General features: G+C 34.6%; 2 protein-coding genes across 6 annotated transcripts in view; one reads left to right on the top strand and one right to left on the bottom strand.

Moving 5' to 3' along the window:
• Positions 1–426: 426 nt before the first annotated feature.
• On the top strand, positions 427–5,141 carry LOC127854869 (tripartite motif-containing protein 66-like). Of its 2 annotated transcripts, XM_052389955.1 has the most exons (4): positions 427–809; positions 1,792–2,199; positions 2,398–3,047; positions 3,603–5,141. In XM_052389955.1, the coding sequence occupies exons 1-4, from the start codon at positions 493–495 to the stop codon at positions 3,965–3,967; spliced, it is 1,740 nt and encodes a 579-aa protein (XP_052245915.1). In that variant the 5' UTR covers positions 427–492; the 3' UTR covers positions 3,968–5,141. The 2 variants fall into 2 exon arrangements, with proteins under 2 accessions (XP_052245915.1, XP_052245914.1); XM_052389954.1 differs by having other exon boundaries at positions 428–809; positions 1,792–3,047.
• Positions 5,142–15,393: 10,252 nt separating this feature from the next.
• The window catches only part of LOC127854875 (sterol O-acyltransferase 1-like), a 47,892-nt gene continuing 42,599 nt past the window's right edge, over positions 15,394–20,686 (bottom strand). For all 4 annotated transcript variants that reach the window (XM_052389977.1, XM_052389974.1, XM_052389978.1 and 1 more), the window contains 2 exons: positions 20,247–20,383; positions 15,394–19,384 (listed from right to left, as the gene is read on the bottom strand). In XM_052389977.1, the coding sequence (XP_052245937.1) occupies positions 19,307–19,384; positions 20,247–20,383 (215 nt within the window). In that variant the 3' untranslated portion in view covers positions 15,394–19,306. The remainder of the gene's footprint in view (positions 19,385–20,246; positions 20,384–20,686) is intronic.

Genomic DNA, 20,686 nt, shown 5'->3' with positions numbered 1-20,686 from the left:
TCGTCTTATTTTGACATAAAACTAATTCGAATGTTTCACACATTTTTGAAAATTATTTTAAATTCTACTAAAGAAATAATAAATAAATTAGACATATTTTTGTGACATCACACATGGCCTGACCCACCTCCCCCATGTCACAAACGGTCACACTTTCTTACTCACCCTCCCCCCACCTGGAGCGTAACATACTTTATAGACGGCCCCTAATGGTTAAAGCTGTAGACTTCAGAAACTGAAAGGTGCTGATTTACTTGTTATCATTATTTCCATACATTTATAGCACAAAATAATGTTATATATGCATTAAAATTCACCTTGAACAGTGCCTAATGAAAAAATATAATCGGGAGGGGCAACCTCTCCCGCACCCTCCCCGTTTGGCCCCCCCCCAGTCAAAATTTCCTGGGTACGGCCCTGACTAAGATTGCATTTCAATATTTAAGCTTACAACCAAAGAAGTTATTAATAGTGACAAACACAGCTTCAAATATGGAGAGTTTAATTAATAGAGGATGTGACTTTATTTTTGACTTTTCTTGTGTCATCTGTCACGAAACTGACAGAAACACAGAAGCTGAATTTTACTGTGAGGAATGTTCTAGATTTTATTGTAGCAATTGTGTGGAGCATCATAACTATCTTTTCAAGAAGCATGCAATTTTGGGCAAAGAAAACATCAGCCTATGGCCTGAGAGTGATGTGGTTGAACAAGAGAAATGTAAGGAGCACCCAAAAGAAAAACTGACCATATTCTGTGAGGAGCACAGTGAGCTGATATGTCATGTCTGCCATTTCCACAATCATCAGTAAGTACATATGCACTTGTAATGAAGATCTTTTTTTTAAATGTCTATACCAATTTTTAGCCATCATTTATTGCTTCCAAGATATTTAATATTTCACAGTTTCTAATACATATTTTTTGTTCACCTGCCTTATGTTAATTGTCATCTTGTTTTGGTTGAGTATTGACTTTTAACCACTGCATCACTCATGAAACAAGACTAGATAATTGGAAAATGCAGCAAAGCCGTACATATGGCCTTGACCTTTGATCTCTTGACTGTATAATCAGTATGGGACATTCTACATAAAGACAATCCAGCATACTGATTTAAATGATGCTAAGAGAGTTCTAGATATATATATATATATATATATATATATATATATATATATATATATATATATATATATATATATATATATATATATATATATATATAAACAATAGTGATGTATCAAGCACATGTGACCTTGATCTTTGACCTCTTGACCTCAATATCAGTTTTCTTTCCTCCTAACAAGCATAGCAATATAGATGGTCATATGTGAAATCGTTCTCTAGATACCATGCAGAAAACATACATACTCATATGATCTTGACCTTTAACCTTGTGATCTCAAAATGAAACAAGCAAATTTATTGAATTGATATCCCCTGCCAAATAAATTAGGTTTATGGATGGGAGAAAATCCCTCGACAAACGGTATACTGTAATATTATGGCTTAGGCGGGGGCTAAAAACGTCTTTTCAACTCATTTAACCACTATACCAATTTTAATGATCACTCTCAAAATAAATAAAGTGCAAAAACAAATTTCATGCTCCAAACTTATGTGACCTTTACCTTTCACTTTGTAACCTGTTTTTAGAGACATATGTTTTTAAAGATATTTTGTGTGACAAAATTATATGATTCAACATAAATTGTATCTATCTAGGAATATTAACCATCCTTTGGGAAAACACATTCATGATGATTTTAATTTGATGTTTTTTGTAGGAAATGCAGTCATTTGGTACTAATATCTGACAAAGTGAAACAGCTGCATCAAAAAGGAGACTTAAAGCAGTTGTCGGCAACTATTTATACACAACACAAGCAATTGATACATGAAAAAGATGACTTAGAGGAGAATATTAAGTCTCTTGAGAAATCGTACAAAAAAATTGTAGATGAAATCAATGCTTTACGAAAGACAATTAATGATTCTTTGGATCAACTGGAGAAATATACCAAGAAGGAGTTGGACACATTTCTGGTCACAATGAGAACATCAATTAAAACTGACATTGAAACTTGCACTGAGTCTATCAAAATAATTACATGCCTGCATGAAGATTTGCTGAAAACAAAAGACAAAAGTGAAGCACTTAATTTTATCAAGTACAGAAAATGTCTTGACCAGTCCTTAAAGGTAGAATCAGTTTTACAAGATATGACAACAAAGACTGATATGACACTTACCTTTAAACCTGATAAAGCCATCCAACAAACCCTGTCCACTCTCTCAGGATTGGGACAAGTACTGAGAACAGTGGAACAATTACAACCTGCTAAAAGGACAACACTGAACACAAATAGCAGACAGAATAAACATAAAGAAACCAGCCAGTCTGACCCTGGAAACCATACAACTTCAGGATTCAAGGTTAAAAAATCCCACCCAGAATCCAGAACATCTAGAAGTTATAGGCCTGGAAACCAAACAAGTGATCTGACCAAGTCATGCCAGGTGTCTAATCTAATATCAAGTTCATCACAACAGCCGGTCCAGGGACATCAACCAGGTGCAGTAAGCAAGTCCGATCAAATCATTAAAGTGAAGAGTAGTAAGAGGTACAGTGTTGCGATTAAAGGTGATGAATACCCATGCCATATAACAAGTATCTGTGAGACATCTTCTGGAGAACTCCTCATCACAGATCAGCTCAATTGTAAAGTGAAGCTCCTGGATAAGACCTACAAGGTGGTGGCCCACTGTGTCTTTTCTAGTGCACCATGGTACATGTGCAGCATTCACAGTCTGGAAGCTGACCTGGTAGCTGTTACTGTGGGGTACAACCAGGTCCATTTTATCAGAGTGAAGTATGGTTATTTGATACAGGACAGGATACGAACGCTTCCTTATAATAACTGCAGGGGTATTGCCAATCAGCATGGTATCCTGTACATTACAGATGACAGAGCTCTGAATCGCTATACTGTGGATGGCAGTCTTTCGGGGCAGATTTATAAGGATACAAGTTACAGATCATGTAATAATTATTCCTAGCATTATTCTAATGTTCAAAACGTTTAGGCCCATGCTTCTACTGTCACTGAAATCAAGCTTCACATACCAGTAATCTTATCAAACAAATTTATGTTTTGTAAATAATGATAAGAACAGTTTGAACCAAATTAATTATGTAGTTTTTAATGCATATTTTCTAATACGATGTTTTGCCAATCAAGGATTAATATTTTAATGATACATCAACAATTATATATTTAAGTTAAACAATTATATCTTCGATACTTATTCCACAAACTTTAAGTCAAACACTTAACCAATATATCTATTTAAAAGGACCACAATATACACATCCTTATTACAACTGTTCTTTATAGTTGGCATTACTTTACATTATATTGAATAATATTAATTACAATTTTATAAAGTGTTTTAATGCATGTACTTAACACCTAATAAAAGAATAAAAGCTGTGAATAATTGTAGAACAAGAACATTAGACTCACTACTTGTTATATTCCACCCTTTATTTCCCCATACTATCAATATCTCATCATCACTGTCTTCTATACCACAGTTGACTCCTGTGCAGTGAGTCCAGATGGAGACAGGATATATGTGACCAACCAGAACAGTCAACAGCTTGTCACATTGTCCAGGGATGGCACAGTGATCTCCACCCTGACTGTATCTGCACAGAGCGGAATAGTACCACCTTGCCTACATGTGACACAGTTAGGACAAGTTCTTGTGTGTGGAAATTCGACCAAAAAAATCATGCAGGTTGACAGGGATGGGAGACAGATACTGGCAAAGGATGTCACAAAGGATGATGGTGTGACTTGCCCTGCATCCGTCTTCTACAGTAAGCACACACGCTCACTCATTGTAGGAATGTGGAACAATAATGACATTACAGTGTTTAAGGCAGTGTTGGAGTAGGATGATGTTCATTTCTAAACATTTAATTATACACTCACATAAACATTGTCAAGTAAAAAGTGTTACAGTTTTTTGTATACATGGTTTTAAAGCCAGTGACTGTTGTAATAGGACATATTCATCATTCTCTGTATGAAACTATTACAAATTTCCAATAAAACCAGTTTTACCAAGCCTGTATCAAAATGAACTTTAAATGAATTATGCTCCGATATAAACAGCACAACAAAGATAAGATTGATTGAAACTAGTTTTATAAGGATTGTTAGAACATATTTAGAATAGTCTATTCAAAAGATTATGTTTAAGAGAATAAGTTTATTTATTGCACATACAACTATATTCTGGTATTGTTCATGACATACATGTCATGTACTGTTATTAATATGTTTATGAATACATTTTCTGAGTCAGTATGTAAAGAATCATTCAAACTTATATGTATATGAATATGATATCATACAATTATCATTTTACAAACAGCACATTAAATCAAACCAATATGAACTCTGCCACCAGTATTGTCAGAATACAAGGATTGAAATACAAGACTAAAAATGTGTCACAGACACTGATTTGTCCACACATATGTTTTGACACAAATCCACTAATTATTCTTTAGTAGACAAAAAATAATAAGCCATATTCTGCCCAAACTGGTAGCAGTCACTATTCCTGTTTATGATCATCTACACATTAAGGTCATTCAGATTAAGATTGTATATAGTCTGAGCAGTATTAGATTAAAGTAATGGTTTTACGACAAACATATCAAAACAAAGGGGCCTAAAGGCCCTAGATTGCTCACCTGAGAAATGTAGTAAGTAATGATAAATCTAACCTGTTATGTGTAGATTTGGTGATATTTGTGTAAAGACTTTAGAATTTATTTATTGAGGTTTTTTATTCTGTATGACTCAGACGTAATGTGGTCTGAGACATTACTTGAACAAATTAAAGCTCTTACTTAAAACATACAACAACAAAAAGTTTCTTAATAGAGTGTGGCCAATTGTGAACCCAGATGCATTATTTGTACAAACTAATTAAAGGGCCAAATACAATGTCACACACGATACATTAAGCCCCTGACCCTTCTGGTTTCAGAGAATAAGATGTTTAACATTATTATGTACATATTATGTATATAATATATAATACATATTGTCGCCACTTTCCTAATTTGTCTCATTTTGCAAAAAAAAGGCGATCCACAGTGAACCCCTTTAGTTCACAGTTATGATCTTAGTTCCTGCATGTGAGACGTCGTCTTGATATGATGAAACATTTTTCCTATTCATTTCGGAAATTTTCATCATTTTTCATTATGCACGAAAAATACATGTCGCTCGCCCTGCATCTGTCTACTACAGCAAGAACAGTGGGAATGGTGCACAATATAAATGACATCATAGTGTTTAAGGCAGAGTGACTGTTGGAGTAGGATGATGTTCATTTTTAATCATTCTGAGTAAATCCATGAGATCAACATAATTGACATTACTATACCCTATATTTTGGGAGAGGGTAGAATGTCCTGTACTAACAAGATCAACTTGTACTTTCAATTTCCTGATTGAAAAAGCTCCCCTCAACAATGCATTTACAGTTGAGTTTTTACAACTTGTGATGCTAGTTTCATCTGCATACCTTATACAATGGTCACCATATTCCCTATGTTTTAATTTTTAGTAAAGGGACTGCTGGTCTCTTCTGTTGCAAGGCAGAGTCTGTTTGTCAGATATTTCAACAGTTGCCACAATAAATATTAATTAAATGTAAGGGGCTTATCTGTGTCAGGGGTGGCGAAATCAAATGTCCGAGTTGCCCGAGTTGTACATTTGCTTGTCCGGGCAACTGATTTTTTTCAATTAAGTTGTCCGTGGACAACCAGTCGGGTTGAGAAATACAAAAAATAGATTGTATCAAAGCCGTTATTAAGTTTTACAAAACCGGATGTTGACACCCGATAACATTGTCAGTGCTATTTGCGGAGCAATCAAACTAAAATATGGGCACTCTCCTGCACAGTGGTCTCGCTTATTCTATAAGCATGATAAGAGACCAGGAGGCTAGCATGCCGCATTTTCAACATTCGGCCCGTCTGTTTAATAGGCAGTGTACAGACTGGTTTGCTCGTTCATTCCGTACCTAAATGTTGAACGTTCGTCTTAAATTTTAAAATGCATTATTAATACCAAAGGGAAGGTATAAAACCCAGAAATGTCCGGAAAACCCAGAGTGTGTCACATCGCTCCTACCTAACTAAATTTCTAGACTCACAAACGTCGGGACGTCGGGACGTGAAAAGCCGAAAGCCGAGTTGGATTATGTACAGTTCCGTTGATTGGGTGAAGTGTTCCGTTTGAATCAACTACAATATATATTAAAGTTGAACAAAGACGGTAAAATAGTCATTACGTATAAAAACATGTATATATAATGTATAATTTGAACATTACATTTCCTAGCTTATTTCATCTGCAAAAATGAAAATTATATATTGAAATACTGTTTTAAAACACCGCTGTAGTTTTATCCGAGTTGAATGGTAGAACTCACTACAATTACGACTGACTTATAACATCATTACGTATTTTCAGGTGAGCTTATGAAGCAATATTATACATTTAAAGCAAAATCACACTACTTCCTGAAATACAACTTACTCGCATGTGCTTTATTGGTTTCCCAATTTTATAATTCAAACCCGAAACTAAAAGAGACAGGAAGAAAATTCATTCAAATTCAACTGACATGGATGTAAAGACCGGAATATTATGTTAAGATAAAACAACAAATAACACGTAAACAGAAAAAATTGTTTTCCCTGACAAAGAAGAAAACTTGAACAATTGATCATATGAAACGACACAATTGGACAGGAAGAAAATTCATTCAAATACAACTGACATGGATGTAAAGACCGGAAGATTATGTTGAGATAAAACACCAAAGAACACGTAAACAGGAAAAAAATAATTTTCCCTCACAAAGAAGATAACTTGAACAATTGATCATATGATACGACACAATTGGACGCGTTTGGCCAATCCGAAAGCAATGGCGTAAATATTGAGCGGAGATATTTGGTAAACAAAATATTTATGTCAGCAATATATTTCGGCGTTTTACTCACAATATCCCGCTTATAAATCCGGTTGTGTACGCAAATATAAACACGTGTAATGTTTCAAGACACTTCATTTTTATACTTTGTTAATCAGTGCTTGCTAGTCTTCCTAATGCTTCATTTCTTATCAATGGCGTTGATACCATTTAAAAATACTGTAGTACGTGTTAACCATGTAACCAACAACCCAATACGTTATAACATAATACTACTGCTCTGAATGGTTTGATATAATGCAACCTTTGTGTCATACACGCCTCATGATATTGTGAATAACCAGGATGACTGACCAAAAAGGTCAAAACACAAAATGCATTTGCAAAATGTGAACTCCGTTAGCCTGATGACAGGTTATCAACAACTATGCTGGGTTTGCAAGTCTATTATTTTAATAAAATACTTTTAAATACTGTTGCTCAAAAAGATACAAGGCAGCGTATACATACAAGTAGTATTTAAAGACGAATGTGCTGTTCATGTATAACTTGGTTTGAATAAATATAAGATAATAAAAATGTCAAAACAAAAGCCAAATGGAAGAAGTTCAGGATTTATTTCGTTATTTCATTTAAAAACTTGTACTTTCGTAGTAATGGAAGTCAACACAGTTTTGAAATTAACCTGGAGATATGGTATGTGTTTGTCTTGTGTTAAACTTATTTTATTTACACCTCATTTTATTTGTTGTTTTTAAACGTGTATTCAAAAACAAACCATGCAAAATACGAAATTTGATATTAATCAAGTGTGACATTAATAGTTGTAATTGTATAGGTTAATAACATTTAAATAATGTGTCAATATTATATTCATGTTATTATCAAAATATGCTATGACGTAACGTCAAAAAGTCCGTCGATCCAGAAAATTGCGCATGTAATGAACATGTTTTCTTAATAAAATTTTATTTTTTTAACATAGCGTCATGATAATTATATCAAACGAATCGGCTGAAAAATGCGCATTTCACAATATATAATACAAAAAACAGAGATACCGACATTTAAGGAAAACCTATGTTTAAGTGATTATAAAAGCTATATTATTTTTTCAATATTAATTATAATGGTATTCTAGTAGAGGCCCTCTAAGGTTTGTAAAACATGCAACAATAATGTTTTACAATATCAAATTAGCACTCTTGTTAGCGTCCAAAGTTGGTAAAGTTTTATGATTTCTAATGCCTAATTATGTTTTGCGTAAAAGTCGGAAAAGATAAAAGTAATTATAAAAGCAATAGTTTCTACCGACTTGAATTTAAATAATATCGTTGTGAAGGAAAATTTATGACGTTCCTAAAATATGCAAAAGTATGTTTTCAATATCAGATGTGCGCTGTAAGTTGGTATAAGTTGTTTGATTTCCCTACCAAATTATGACATTTTCTGATTTAAAGGTACAGTTTTAAAGCGTAAAAGTGTTTCCGGTAACCCGACCATACGTTTTTTTTCCTGCCGACCCTAAAATTTAGTTTGGAGTATTTAAAGTCGATTTTCGTGCAACACGCTTTTCTTTCCACATTATCACTTTACATGCATATAATAGGGATATAAGGCATCCGGATAAAAACCCTCCCGTCAATTTCATAGGGGCGGACATAAGCTCTCCCGTCTTTTATTCGGAAATTTAAATATCTCTTACCGTTAAACTGAAATAATGACCCTTGGATTATTTTTTCAATATACTTAGTATAAGAATAATTTCTTGTGAACGCATCTCCTCTTATAATTTCAATGGATTTTCATTTATACTCATGGACATTCTTCAGGGCGACATGCAGTTGTACGTTAATGCCGGAAGTTATATATTGCCTATTATTTAGGAAGTTCTGGCCCTTGTAATATTTGCCTCTATTAACCTCAATTGTACAGGATTCTGTCGGACTCTACCTAATTCACCCATACAGAGGCTATATACTTATGTGTAAAGCTAATTCATGCTAACAATTCACTGTCTCAGTATTTTTAACGGCTATTACCGTCAAAAACAGAATGTATATTAACCCATTAATGTCTAGTGGACTCTCCCATCCTTCTAAATTGGATCAATTTATTTTCAAAATTGGGGATGTCTTGTATATTTATTTCTATATTTAGAACTATTCTTACAGAAATTCCTTTAAGCAAACAGCGTAGACCAAGATGAGACGCCGCATGATGCGGCGTCTCATCTGGGTTTACGCTGTTTGCAATGTCTTTTTTTTTAAACGCTAGGCATGAATGGGTTAAAAATAAAGTTTTCATTTAGGAGTGCATGTATGTTTCCTAATTAATAAAGAACACAATAATTCATATGTTGAATAAGGTTGAGAATGTAATTTTGATCGAGGCAAATTAAAAACCCGCTTGTAAGTGATAATGTAATTCTATTATATCATAAAAATATCCCTGTAAATGTTTGGCAAATATGATGATCTTCTTAACACATCTAGAATATCAGAACAATACTACGGAATTTAAAAAAAATGTTATTTTTTTAAAGATCGATTGTGTATATTTGTAAATATTGAACTATATACAGTTTAATCCGTATCAACTCGCCATTTCACTTAAATTTCTGTTTCTGGATTTATTTCCATTTGCATTGTTTAGTCGTACAAAGTGCGGTGTGTCATACCAGCAATAATGAGATTTGAGCCATGAATACACTGTATCAAAAATGAATACACATGATCCTTATTAGTTAATTCATTGTGAATTGGTCAACACTGGTCTAGCTGCTGATAGGATCTTCTCCAGAAATGAGATACACGGTAGATTCGCTGCAGCCAATACACAACTCATAGTGACACATATTTGTTATTGAAAAAAGAATAAACACCATAGAAACGTCATTATAACCATCATGTTTCTTGATATTACTTGTTCTATCGCACGTAATGAAAGGAGGACGAGATTATTAATGGCACTATCCGGATTCCGTACTTTGATAATACTTGTTAAGATTTTCAAATACATTTTTGAGTCCCCAAAACAGAAATTTTCATAAAGCACCACACTCGTGTCACTTATATTCAACGTTATGAATGCACAAATAACGATCGTTTGGTCACGCTTTGGTCAAGATTTGTGCCCGCCTCCGCCCCTCCCCTGTGATAACCCCACCAATTTCATGTAGAACTAAAGCGGTGGTATGCATGCGCGATAAGGATCTTCATCCTGCTTTGTCCCCACGACATAAAATGTCACATTTTCACGAGACTGAAACTTATTTTTTCTCAATTTCTCTTGTTTATACGGAAAAGGGATATATTATCTTTTATTCACATCAAATCCTGTTCATTGTGCATTAAACCATCATTACAGGTTGTTGTGTTCGTTATCGGTTCAAACGACATCGGCACAAAGAACCCGGTAATTGGGCAATGTTTTACACGTGTTGTGCATGACGTTAATTACATTAGCTGAGGTTTCTTTAATCTTAATTGCTGTTTTCCACATGTTACATTTAAGGGACTTGTGATATCGTCGAAGACATATAAACTTACTTATCTTCATTTTTACTATCGGTTACAAGTACCATCTTGGAAGTATAGTTAACACAATAAATAAATAACTCCAAACAGAGGTGGCGCTAGAGATAACCGAACGTGATATGAAGCTCCGTGTTTTCATCAATAATAACGAAAAGAGGGCAATACAAGTAATTTACGCAAATATAATTAGTTAACGCGTCTGTCAGGATTGTACAAAATATCGTCATACTATCATAATGTACGATTATTTTGGAAACACACACAATAGGGTTTTGAAAATTCTAATAAGATGCATCGCTTCATATTACGTTTAGCGAATTATGCTGATGAATGTACGCTGTTTAATAATTGTGTATTATGGATTAACTAACCGATTCAAGTCCAATATCAATTATAAATAACATTGATATCAAGTTGCATCTGCAGGAATTTATTGTATCGTCAAAACAAGACCGGTCATTTTAGGCATGTGGCCAATTGCAATTTAATTAGACACAAGACAAAAAACACGACACACACTGGGGTCACTGCATTAACATGGCCAATGCAAAGCAACGCATAGCCTGAGGTTTAGACCCGGTTTAAGGGCGCCGAAACATTACACTTTGCCAAAAAAAAACCTTCAAAAGCAAAACACTAATTAACCTAATTGCATGACAATTTTAATCAAACTACAATAAAAGATAATACGCTTAATTTGATTAAACTTTTCATCTACTCAATGGTTGTATGTTCACCAGAGCAAAATAACTGTAACTTTCTAAGGCACAATGAAATGGAACAAAAACAACGTCGCATGTTTTTAATAAAATAATAAGTTAATTCCAGAAATAAGATCATGAGGGAAAATAGTCAAACCACCCGCTGTCTTTTCCTTATTGCTCTCACGACAACAAAAGCCATCATATATACTATTTACCCTCAATATAATCTATAAATCAAAATCATTCGTAGGCACTTATCAGGATCCTCTTTACAAAGGTACCATTATAATTAATATCGAATTAATAAAACTGTTTCCTCTAAACCACTTTTACCTTTTCCGGGTTTTCCATTAGGCATTTTTGTGGGCGAAAAAAAAACTAAAAGTAGACGGACTTTGACCTCGATTTACAGACCGACCCCGACCCTGCCATACAATATGTTTACATCGTTAGAAGCTTTGGAGGCTCTTCTTTCTAACGGTATTTTTATATTTCATATCGGACGAATAATAATGCATTTATAACCATTTTTACCTTTTCCGGGTTTTACCTAATATAATTCCGGGTTTTCCGGACATTTCCGTGTTTTATACCTTCCCATACCAAATGTTGGCTAAATTCTAGCATCATTTTTTTCTCATGTTATTTCATACAAATTCGAGCAGAGCCGGATAGTTACGTTGCATATGGAAATGGCTGTCATTAAAATTCAGAAGTGTTTGTCGGATTACACATTTACTTATGCTCATTTGAGAATAAAACAAAACGTTTACAGTTGTGTGTAATTAATTCAACGAGTCTTTGTTAAAACGCTTAACGTGATGAAAAAATGTTTTGACAATATTACGCATGAAATGCACAATTTCCACGAGGATTACACCGTTGCCATCATCAGTTTTCTAAGAAACTGGCCACTTTTTTATCTGATTAGAATTGTACATGTGTAGGTATAACAATAAATGCGTTTATAATTTATATAAACATTAAGTTTAACGGACAAGTGTAGTTCAGCAACGGACAAGTTAAATTTCCTAAATTGTTGTCCGTGGACAGGTATAGTTTTTTGAGATTTCGCCACCCCTGCAGTGTCATTATTCACACTATCACAACATCCAAATATGAAAGGGTAGGCAGAGTTGAATGAAAGCCAGGAACAGAAAGAATCTGGGGAGAGTGGAATTGAGCGTATACATGTAATAGTACAAAAAGTGTGAGTTATTCATTAATTTAATTGGTGACGGTGTATATATTTATAATCTTAGAGTGTTAATAAAATGTTGTCTATATACTGTATTGTGACTATTGAAGACATTAACTTTCTCCATGAAAATTGTAACACCTAGAAACAAATTCAACATGAACATTTGCAAGGGCAATAACTGTGCAATGAAAGCATTTTCTTATAAATATACTGGGCTTCTACTGCTTGACCACTTTGTACAAATTAAGTTCTAAGTTGATACCTCGAATACTTACCCAGAGAAGCCATTGACAAAATTTATTAATAAAATATTTAAAGAGGGCAATAGCTGTAAATATGGAAGCAAGAGAAGTGTCTTTGTGAAAGTTACATCCCATTCCCTGAATTAGATCCACCGACCTATTTAATTTCAAATTGATGCCTTGTGCAATTTTCAAGATATGCTCCAGAGAAAATTAAAGTAAAATAATTACCAAAGAGAAATAACTCTAAAAATATGATTGCAAAATGTATGGTCCTTATGCACTGCACATCCCCTAAATGAGATATGTTCTCTATTAAGTTTAAAATTGTTACCTCTTTTTTATTTAAAAAAAAAACTCTTCCAGACAGAATTCACACAAAAAATACAAGAGGGCCTGAAAGGCCCAAAGTCGCTCACCTGAGATAACAAAATATTATTGGGACAAATCTTTTGACCAAGTCTCATGAAGATCGGAAAATAAATGTGGCCTCTAGTGTTAACAAGGTTTTACTATAGCCATATAAGGAAAAATATCCCCCCCCCCCTTGGTGGCCATGTTTTTCAAGCAAACGTAACCATTTTCGAAAACTCATCCAAGCCATCAATAAGACAAATCTTCTGATCATATTTATGAAGATTGGACAATAAATGTGGCCTCTAGAGTGTTAACAAGGTTTTACTATAGCCAAATAAGGAAAAATGCCCCGCCCCCTGGCTGCAATGTTTTGCAACCAACCGGCATCATTTTTGAACTCGTCCAAGATATTATTAGGATGAATCTTTTGACCAAGTTTCATGAGGATTGGACAATAAATGTGGCCTCTAGAGTGTTAACAAGATTTTACTATAGCAATGTAAAGCCATATAAGGAAAAATGCCCCACCCCTTGGCAGCCATGTTTTTCAAACATAGGTTACCATTTTCAAACTCATCCAAAATATAATTGGGACAAATCTTCTGACCAAGTTTCATGAAGATCGGAAAATAAATGTGGCCTCTAGAGTGTTAACAAGGTTTTACTATAGCCATATAAGGTAAAATGCCTCGCCCCCTGGCAGCCATGTTTTTCAACCAACCGGCATCATTCGAACTCGTCCAAGATATTATTGGGATGAATCTTCTGACCAAGTTTCACGAAGATTGGACAATAAATGTGGCCTCTAGAGTGTTAACAAGATTGTACTATAGCCATATAAGAAAAAATGCCCCGCCCCTTGGCAGCCATGTTTTTCAAGCAAACGTAACCATTTTTTAACTCATCCAAGATGTCATTGGGACAAATCGTCTGAGCAAGTTTCATGAAGATCGGAAAATAAAAGTAGTCTCTAGAGTGTTTACAAGGTTTTACTATAGCCATATAAGGAAAAATGCTCTGCCCCCTGGCGGCCATGTTTTTCAATCAACCGGCATCATTTTCGAACTCGTCCAAGATATTATTGGGATGAATCTTCTGACCAAGTTTCATGAAGATTTGACAATAAATGTGGCCTCTAGAGTGTTAACAAGATTTTACTATAGCCATATATAGTCATATAAGGAAAAATGCCCCGCCCCTTGGCAGCCATGTTTTTCAAGCAAACGTTACCATTTTTTTACTCATCTAAGATATCAATGGGACAAATCTTCTGAGCAAGTTTCATGAAGATCGGAAAATTAATGTGGTCTCTTAGAGTGTTAACAAGGTTTTACTATAGCCATATAAGGAAAAATGTCCCGCCCCCTTGCGGCCATGTTTTTCAACCAACCGGCATCATTTTCGAACTCGTCCAAGATATTATTGGGATGAATCTTCTGACCAAGTTTCATGAAGATCAGACAATAAATGTGGCCTCTAGAGTGTTAACAAGATTTTACTATAGATATTTATTGCCATATCAGGAAAAATGCCCCGCCCCTTAGCAGCCATGTTTTTCAAGCAAACGTAACCATTTTCGAACTCATCTAAGATATCATTGAGACCAATCTTATTACCAAATTTCATGAAGATTGGACAATAAATGTGGCATCTAGAGAGTTAACAAGGCTAATGTTGACGGCACACTACGGACGACGGACAAAAAGCGATTACTAAAGCTCACCATGAGCACGTTGTGCTCAGGTGAGCTAAAATGACACACGTGGCAACCAAAATGCAGCACAGACGTTCTTGGTGAAAAAAGAATACGGCAGGGGACCAAGACTTCCTAGGCTAAAATTGAACACTGGCTTTACCCCTTCACAAGAGAGCAAATCCCGTTGCACTTAAATGTTCCACTCTCGACAAGCAGACGATTTATTGCTTGAATCAGCCTATCTTACGGAATACTCCAGAGACAGTCAATGTATCACGATTGTAAAATGTTCCTATTACATCAAGTATGAATGAGATAGGCAGCAATATAAATCGCTGCCGTCACCACTTTAAGATTGAGTATAATTTATTACATAAAGTATGATGATGCATGAAGATTGTAAGATGGTGATTAGAATTTATCTTATAGACAGTTTCCTATTTGGTAGATATGTTAACAAATTAACACATACATATGTCATACACTCTTTTTTCCTAATTCAAACATTCCGACTCAAAGGCTGTTTACAAGTTCGTTTTTATAATTCATATATTCATGTGGAACTTATATTCATGTTATAAAACGCAACAGGTACATACGTTAATTTATAATACACGCTATGAATTCACCCATGGATGTTGGGCATTTTTATTATTTACCACAAATAAAACATTTCAATAATAACTACTTGTATACAGTATTTTAACTTTGTTAAGCCTGTACTCGAAATCAATGTTTCAAGTCTAAATTATAGACTCAGATTTAAACAATAAATCGAAATATCGTTTTATCCATAATTCGTATAATAAAACAATCACATTTAATATAAAGAGAACTACAGAAAGTCACTTTGCATTCATTTAAAATTATTTTATATCTCTAAAAAATTGATTTTTTAATTTGGGAAATATAAGTCCGAGGCTATAATTTAGACTTAAAACATTTGTGAATACGTGCCCTGGTTAATGAGAACAAGTCCAAGACGAAAATAAAGTTTATTGCACACATAATTTGTCCCAAAAGTTAATAAAATCATTTCAATTGGGTCAAAAATTTCATCATACAATAGTTTGCTTGATACTTTGCAAACACTTGTATTCTTTAAATATTCTTTAAATGTACAGATTGAAGTACATATACAAGGACATTGTGTTTCTGCAATTAATGAATACAGAATTTAAAGCAGATTTAATGATTTCAATATTCAAAAATATATTTGAACAATTTAGGAAGACATTTAATATGGCACTTTGTACTTTTTTGTTCAAAAATGGAAAAAAATGAATCTTATAGTCCTTATAAAATTCTATTAATGAAGACATATAAATAAAAATTATTTCAAAAATAAATTAAATTGCAATCACAATTGAGTACATAATTCGATTTTTGCACAATATATACAGAAAATACCCTCATTAGACCGCTCATACAACTTTATGCCTGTTTGTCAAAATTCAACAATCCTGATTCAAGTTTTAACAAGTTTTATTAACATTGACCAAGTGAACTACTCAGACAAACTATTATGAAAAATGTTTTGTGCAAGTTTCGTTTTGAGTGGTAAATGACTTCTAAAATTTTGACAAGCTTGTTTTTAAATTTACTTTAAACCTATTTATTTAAGCTCGATTGCATAGAAAGCCTAAGGGTTATTTGAAACGCTCTCGAGTCCGTTTCCTGTGACTAGAACCAGTAATTGGTGTGTCTGGGGGAGATGTAAAGAACGCACCAACAGTTGGGATCGAACCCGTGATTTCCTGATCGCTAGGCAGACACCATATCTCCTACACCTTTGTGACCTGTGATTTTTTTTCAATTTGACTTAATGACCTTCTTTTTACCCCCAAATGACCTAGTTTAAAACGTCATGAAAATAAGGCAAATAAATTTGACTCATAGTGAGTTCATAAGATACATGTTAACTATGAATGACAAAAGGAGATCACAAAAGCTCTGCATGCCTTAGCACCTTGTGAGGTAAAAATAGACAAATACATGTATAACAAAATATATATGGGTCGTGCTAAATGCATGTGAATTAAGGGTGGTCCCAGATTGGAAGGTGCAGTCTGTGCAGGCTAATTAGGGGTGACACTTTCCATTTCTATGGATTTTTTCATTTATAGGAATTCTCTTCTAAACAAAAATCCAATCAAGGCAGAAAGTGTAGTACAGTAGATTTCGCTTAATTGAATAGCCCATTTGTCACGTCCATTCAATTAACCAAAATACGCCATATTTGCTATCAGAATATGTGGCGTTTTTTCAACGGGAAGAGATGCAAATGGTTTGGTGTTTTCAATTTTTATTCCATTAACCGAATTATTCGATTATCAGATATTCAATTAAGTGGAATCTACTGTAGTAGATTTATATCCTCTGCAGAAAACTGTATGAACTTGCATTTAGTATGTTTTATTCAAGAGACTAGCTCTTAGGTTGATAAAGGTCAAGGTTTATTAAGCAGAGCTTTGAGGACCTATACCATTTACTGCTGCAATAAACACAAACAAGAGATGAACACAAAAACAACAAATATCCCCAGGCATTGTAAGTTGTAATATGTTCCTAGTTGTAACAATAAAATTGGACTGTGCTCTGTGAAAAAGGGGTTAAATTCATTTGTGAAAAGTGTTGTCCCAGATAAGCCTGTGCAGTCCGCACAGGCTTATCAGGCAAAACACTTTCCGCTTTTATGATATTTTTCATTTCAAGAAAGTCTCTTCTTAGCAAAAATCAAGTTTATGCAGAAAATGTCATCCCTGATTAGCTTGCACAAACTGGACAGGCTAATCTGGGACGACACTTTACGCACATGCATTAAACCCCTTTTTCACAGAGCACGGCTCAATAACAAGTTATATATGGAAGCATCACTGTTATAATTTTGAATGAAGAATGATAAACATGGCACATTTAAAACTTCACATCGTTACAAGGATTTCATGCATGTTTGAATGCTGAACATCGAAAAGCGTAAAACTATTTCCACAAGTTTCTTTATAAGAACAGACAGATGGACAGACATCTATGGCGATTCAAAGTATGTTGTCCCGATTTTATAAATACATCTCAACATTTAGTTTGCCTCCCATCAAGCTCTATAAGTTAAACATTAGTAACAAGGGCCATAACTCTGTGAACAAGAAACAGTCGGAGACGGGTGATGCTCCCCAAAGGTTTTTTTTGTCACAATATTGCACTATATATTCAGATAAAAGCCAACGTCTTGAGGGCACAGTAGTTGGGGGGACAAGAATTTTTATATATAAAATTTCAAAGGGCCATAACTCTGTGAAAAATCATCCAACCAGAACCTGCTGATATTATGCACATTTCCTCTTGGTAGTGAAGCTTTCCATAAAGTTTCATTGAATTCCGGTCATTAGTTGCTGAGAAATAGTCCGGACAAGAATTGCACTATATGTACAGTTAATGAAAAATTTCAAAGGGCCATAACTCTATGAAAAATCATCCGACGAGAACCGGCTGATAATATGCACATCTCCTCTTGGTAGTGAAGCTTCCCATAAAGTTTCATTGAATTCCGGTCATTAGTTACTGAGAAATAGCCCGGACAAAAATTGAGCACGGACGGACACACGGACGGACAGACGAAGCGGCGACTATATGCTTCCCCCCAAATTTTTTTGGGGAACATAAAAAGACAGGAACAATAATTTCCCAATTTAAGCCGAAACGACCCGATTTTTCCCAATCCAAAGAGACCCGGTGCAATTCTCAAAATGGTGAAAAAACAAACACTGTAAAGTCTGAGCCATAAAGTAAAAAAACATCTCAAATCCTTGACTAGCAGCCATGATTGTTTCTATAAAAACAAATGACAAGAAATGTAACGACCACTACAAATGTTTGCATCAAATTGACAGCTGTTTAAATTAACAAAAGTCAACAATGTTGAACATAAAATTTAAGTATTATGGCTTCCAAAATACTGATCTGCAAAATAATACAAAAATCGCTAATACAATCTCTCAATCACATTAGTTAGATAATTTATACAAATAAAATCAAACTAAAACCAATATGCAAATTCAAAACATTCGTAATATACACATTCTCTATAATACACTCACAAATATATGTACAAGCGCACATACATGTATACCACACTCTCACATTGCAACAAATACCTGTTATAATCTGAGAATAGTTCTAATAAAAATATGAAATAAACTCTATACAAATATTGTTCTATATGTATATATGAGCCTTGCTCTGAAAAAAAGGGGGTTTAATGCATGTGTGTTAAGTGTTGTCCCAGATTAGCCCGTGCAGTCTGCACACATGCTAATCAGGGACGACACTTTCGCTTAAACTGGATTTTTGTCAAAAAGTGTCTCCCTTTAAAAAAACAGTTTAATAAAAATGGAAATTGTCCTCCCTGATTAGCCTATGCAAACTGCACAGGCTAATCTGGGATGACACTTTACGAAATAGCATTTAACCGCCTTTCCATAGAGCGTGGTCCATATGTTGTGCATGCTGGATAGATCATTTCCAGATGGGTCTAAGTCTGCGTAGAGGATTTCAGCGCGTTAAAGTTGCAGGTCCAAGATCGTGGTATCAGATAGTCCATAAAATCATCCTGAAATCAAATCAAAATGGAAAGTGAGAAAATTTAAGACGTATTCACAGATTGACTTATTATTGAAAAAAAAAATTGTATAAATTTGCCAACAAAACTGTAATATTTGTAATAGTTTCAAACTAGAGCTTTGTCACAAACGTGACGAATACCACCACATGCCGCATTGACACAGAATATTTTGCATATTGTCATCACAAAAAACTGTAAAAAATAATGCTAAAAACGCAAAACGTGACCCTGTGACCTAGTTTAGATCTGACTTGACACATGTTCCAACTTGGCCTAGACATCATCTATATACAACTTCTGACCAAGTTTGGTGAAGCTCTGATGAAAACTACTTGAATTAGAGAGCGGACACCATGCTCAATGTTTAAAATGCACTAAGTGACCCCGTGACCTAGTTTTTGACCCAGCATGTCCCATATTAGAACTTGACCAAAACATCATCTAGATACAACATCTGACCAAGTTTGGTGAAGATCGGATGAAAACAACTTGAATTAGAGAGCGGACACTTAATACAGACCGACCGACAGACAGACAGACAAGCTCACTCCTATATACTCCCCTAAACTTCGTTTGTGGGGGTATAATAATTATAATAACAATATTTTTTTTATAAAAAATGTGTCTGCACTGAGGTTCAAACCCAGTACTTCTGGTTGCAGAAGCTCACTTGCTACCAGAACAGTACCCAGGCTTTTGAACCTAAACCGTAATTAAAATTCTATGTCTGAATAACACAGTTTAACTATATATGAAAAGCATTTCAAATGCTTTATGATTTTCAACTTTTGATTCACAAAGGTAAGCCTCACGCACCAAAAATAAGGTCCGTATCTGTAAGGGTACTTACCGAGTTTTTGGGGCAGTTCTGCCTGGCGAACCACTCCATGTTGTATAGACACAGCAGCACCCCCATCCCCATGAACAACGCCAGCCATAGAAAGATATTCCACAAGCGGTACGAGCCCTTCACGAATATCAGTCCAACTGGAAGGTTAGATTACACCAATTCAAATCCCCATCTTAAACCTGCCAACTTTCAAAGTGTTTTCTTGCCTTTTCTTTATATCAAATTTTGCAAGCATGGTATCATTTTAAAGTCTTTTCTTGCCTTTTTTTGTATCAAATTTTGCAAGCATGGTATCATTTTAAAGATGGATCTGTCCTCTTCCAATAATTGCAATCAAAAAGATACTTTCTTGCAAAGTCGAAGAAGGAAGAATTCACCCACTGGCAAGCACAGTATGTCAATAAACCCACTCCAAAGGTTCAGTTTTCACCATAATGAAA

The sequence above is a fragment of the Dreissena polymorpha genome, chromosome 13 (assembly GCF_020536995.1).
Source record: "Dreissena polymorpha isolate Duluth1 chromosome 13, UMN_Dpol_1.0, whole genome shotgun sequence".
In the NCBI taxonomy this organism is placed as follows: domain Eukaryota; kingdom Metazoa; phylum Mollusca; class Bivalvia; order Myida; family Dreissenidae; genus Dreissena; species Dreissena polymorpha.
The sequence above is the reverse complement of the archived record's forward strand: the minus strand, read 5'-3'. Positions and strand labels throughout refer to the sequence as shown.

Excerpts from the sequence above, each read along its gene's own strand:
- LOC127854869 (XM_052389954.1), top strand. The coding sequence starts at position 493 with ATGGAGAGTTTAATTAATAGAGGATGTGACTTTATTTTTGACTTTTCT. Across the intron at positions 810-1,791 it reads TGCCATTTCCACAATCATCA|GAAATGCAGTCATTTGGTAC; the intron begins GTAAGTACATAT and ends TGTTTTTTGTAG. Across the intron at positions 3,048-3,602 it reads GGATACAAGTTACAGATCAT|TTGACTCCTGTGCAGTGAGT; the intron begins GTAATAATTATT and ends TCTATACCACAG.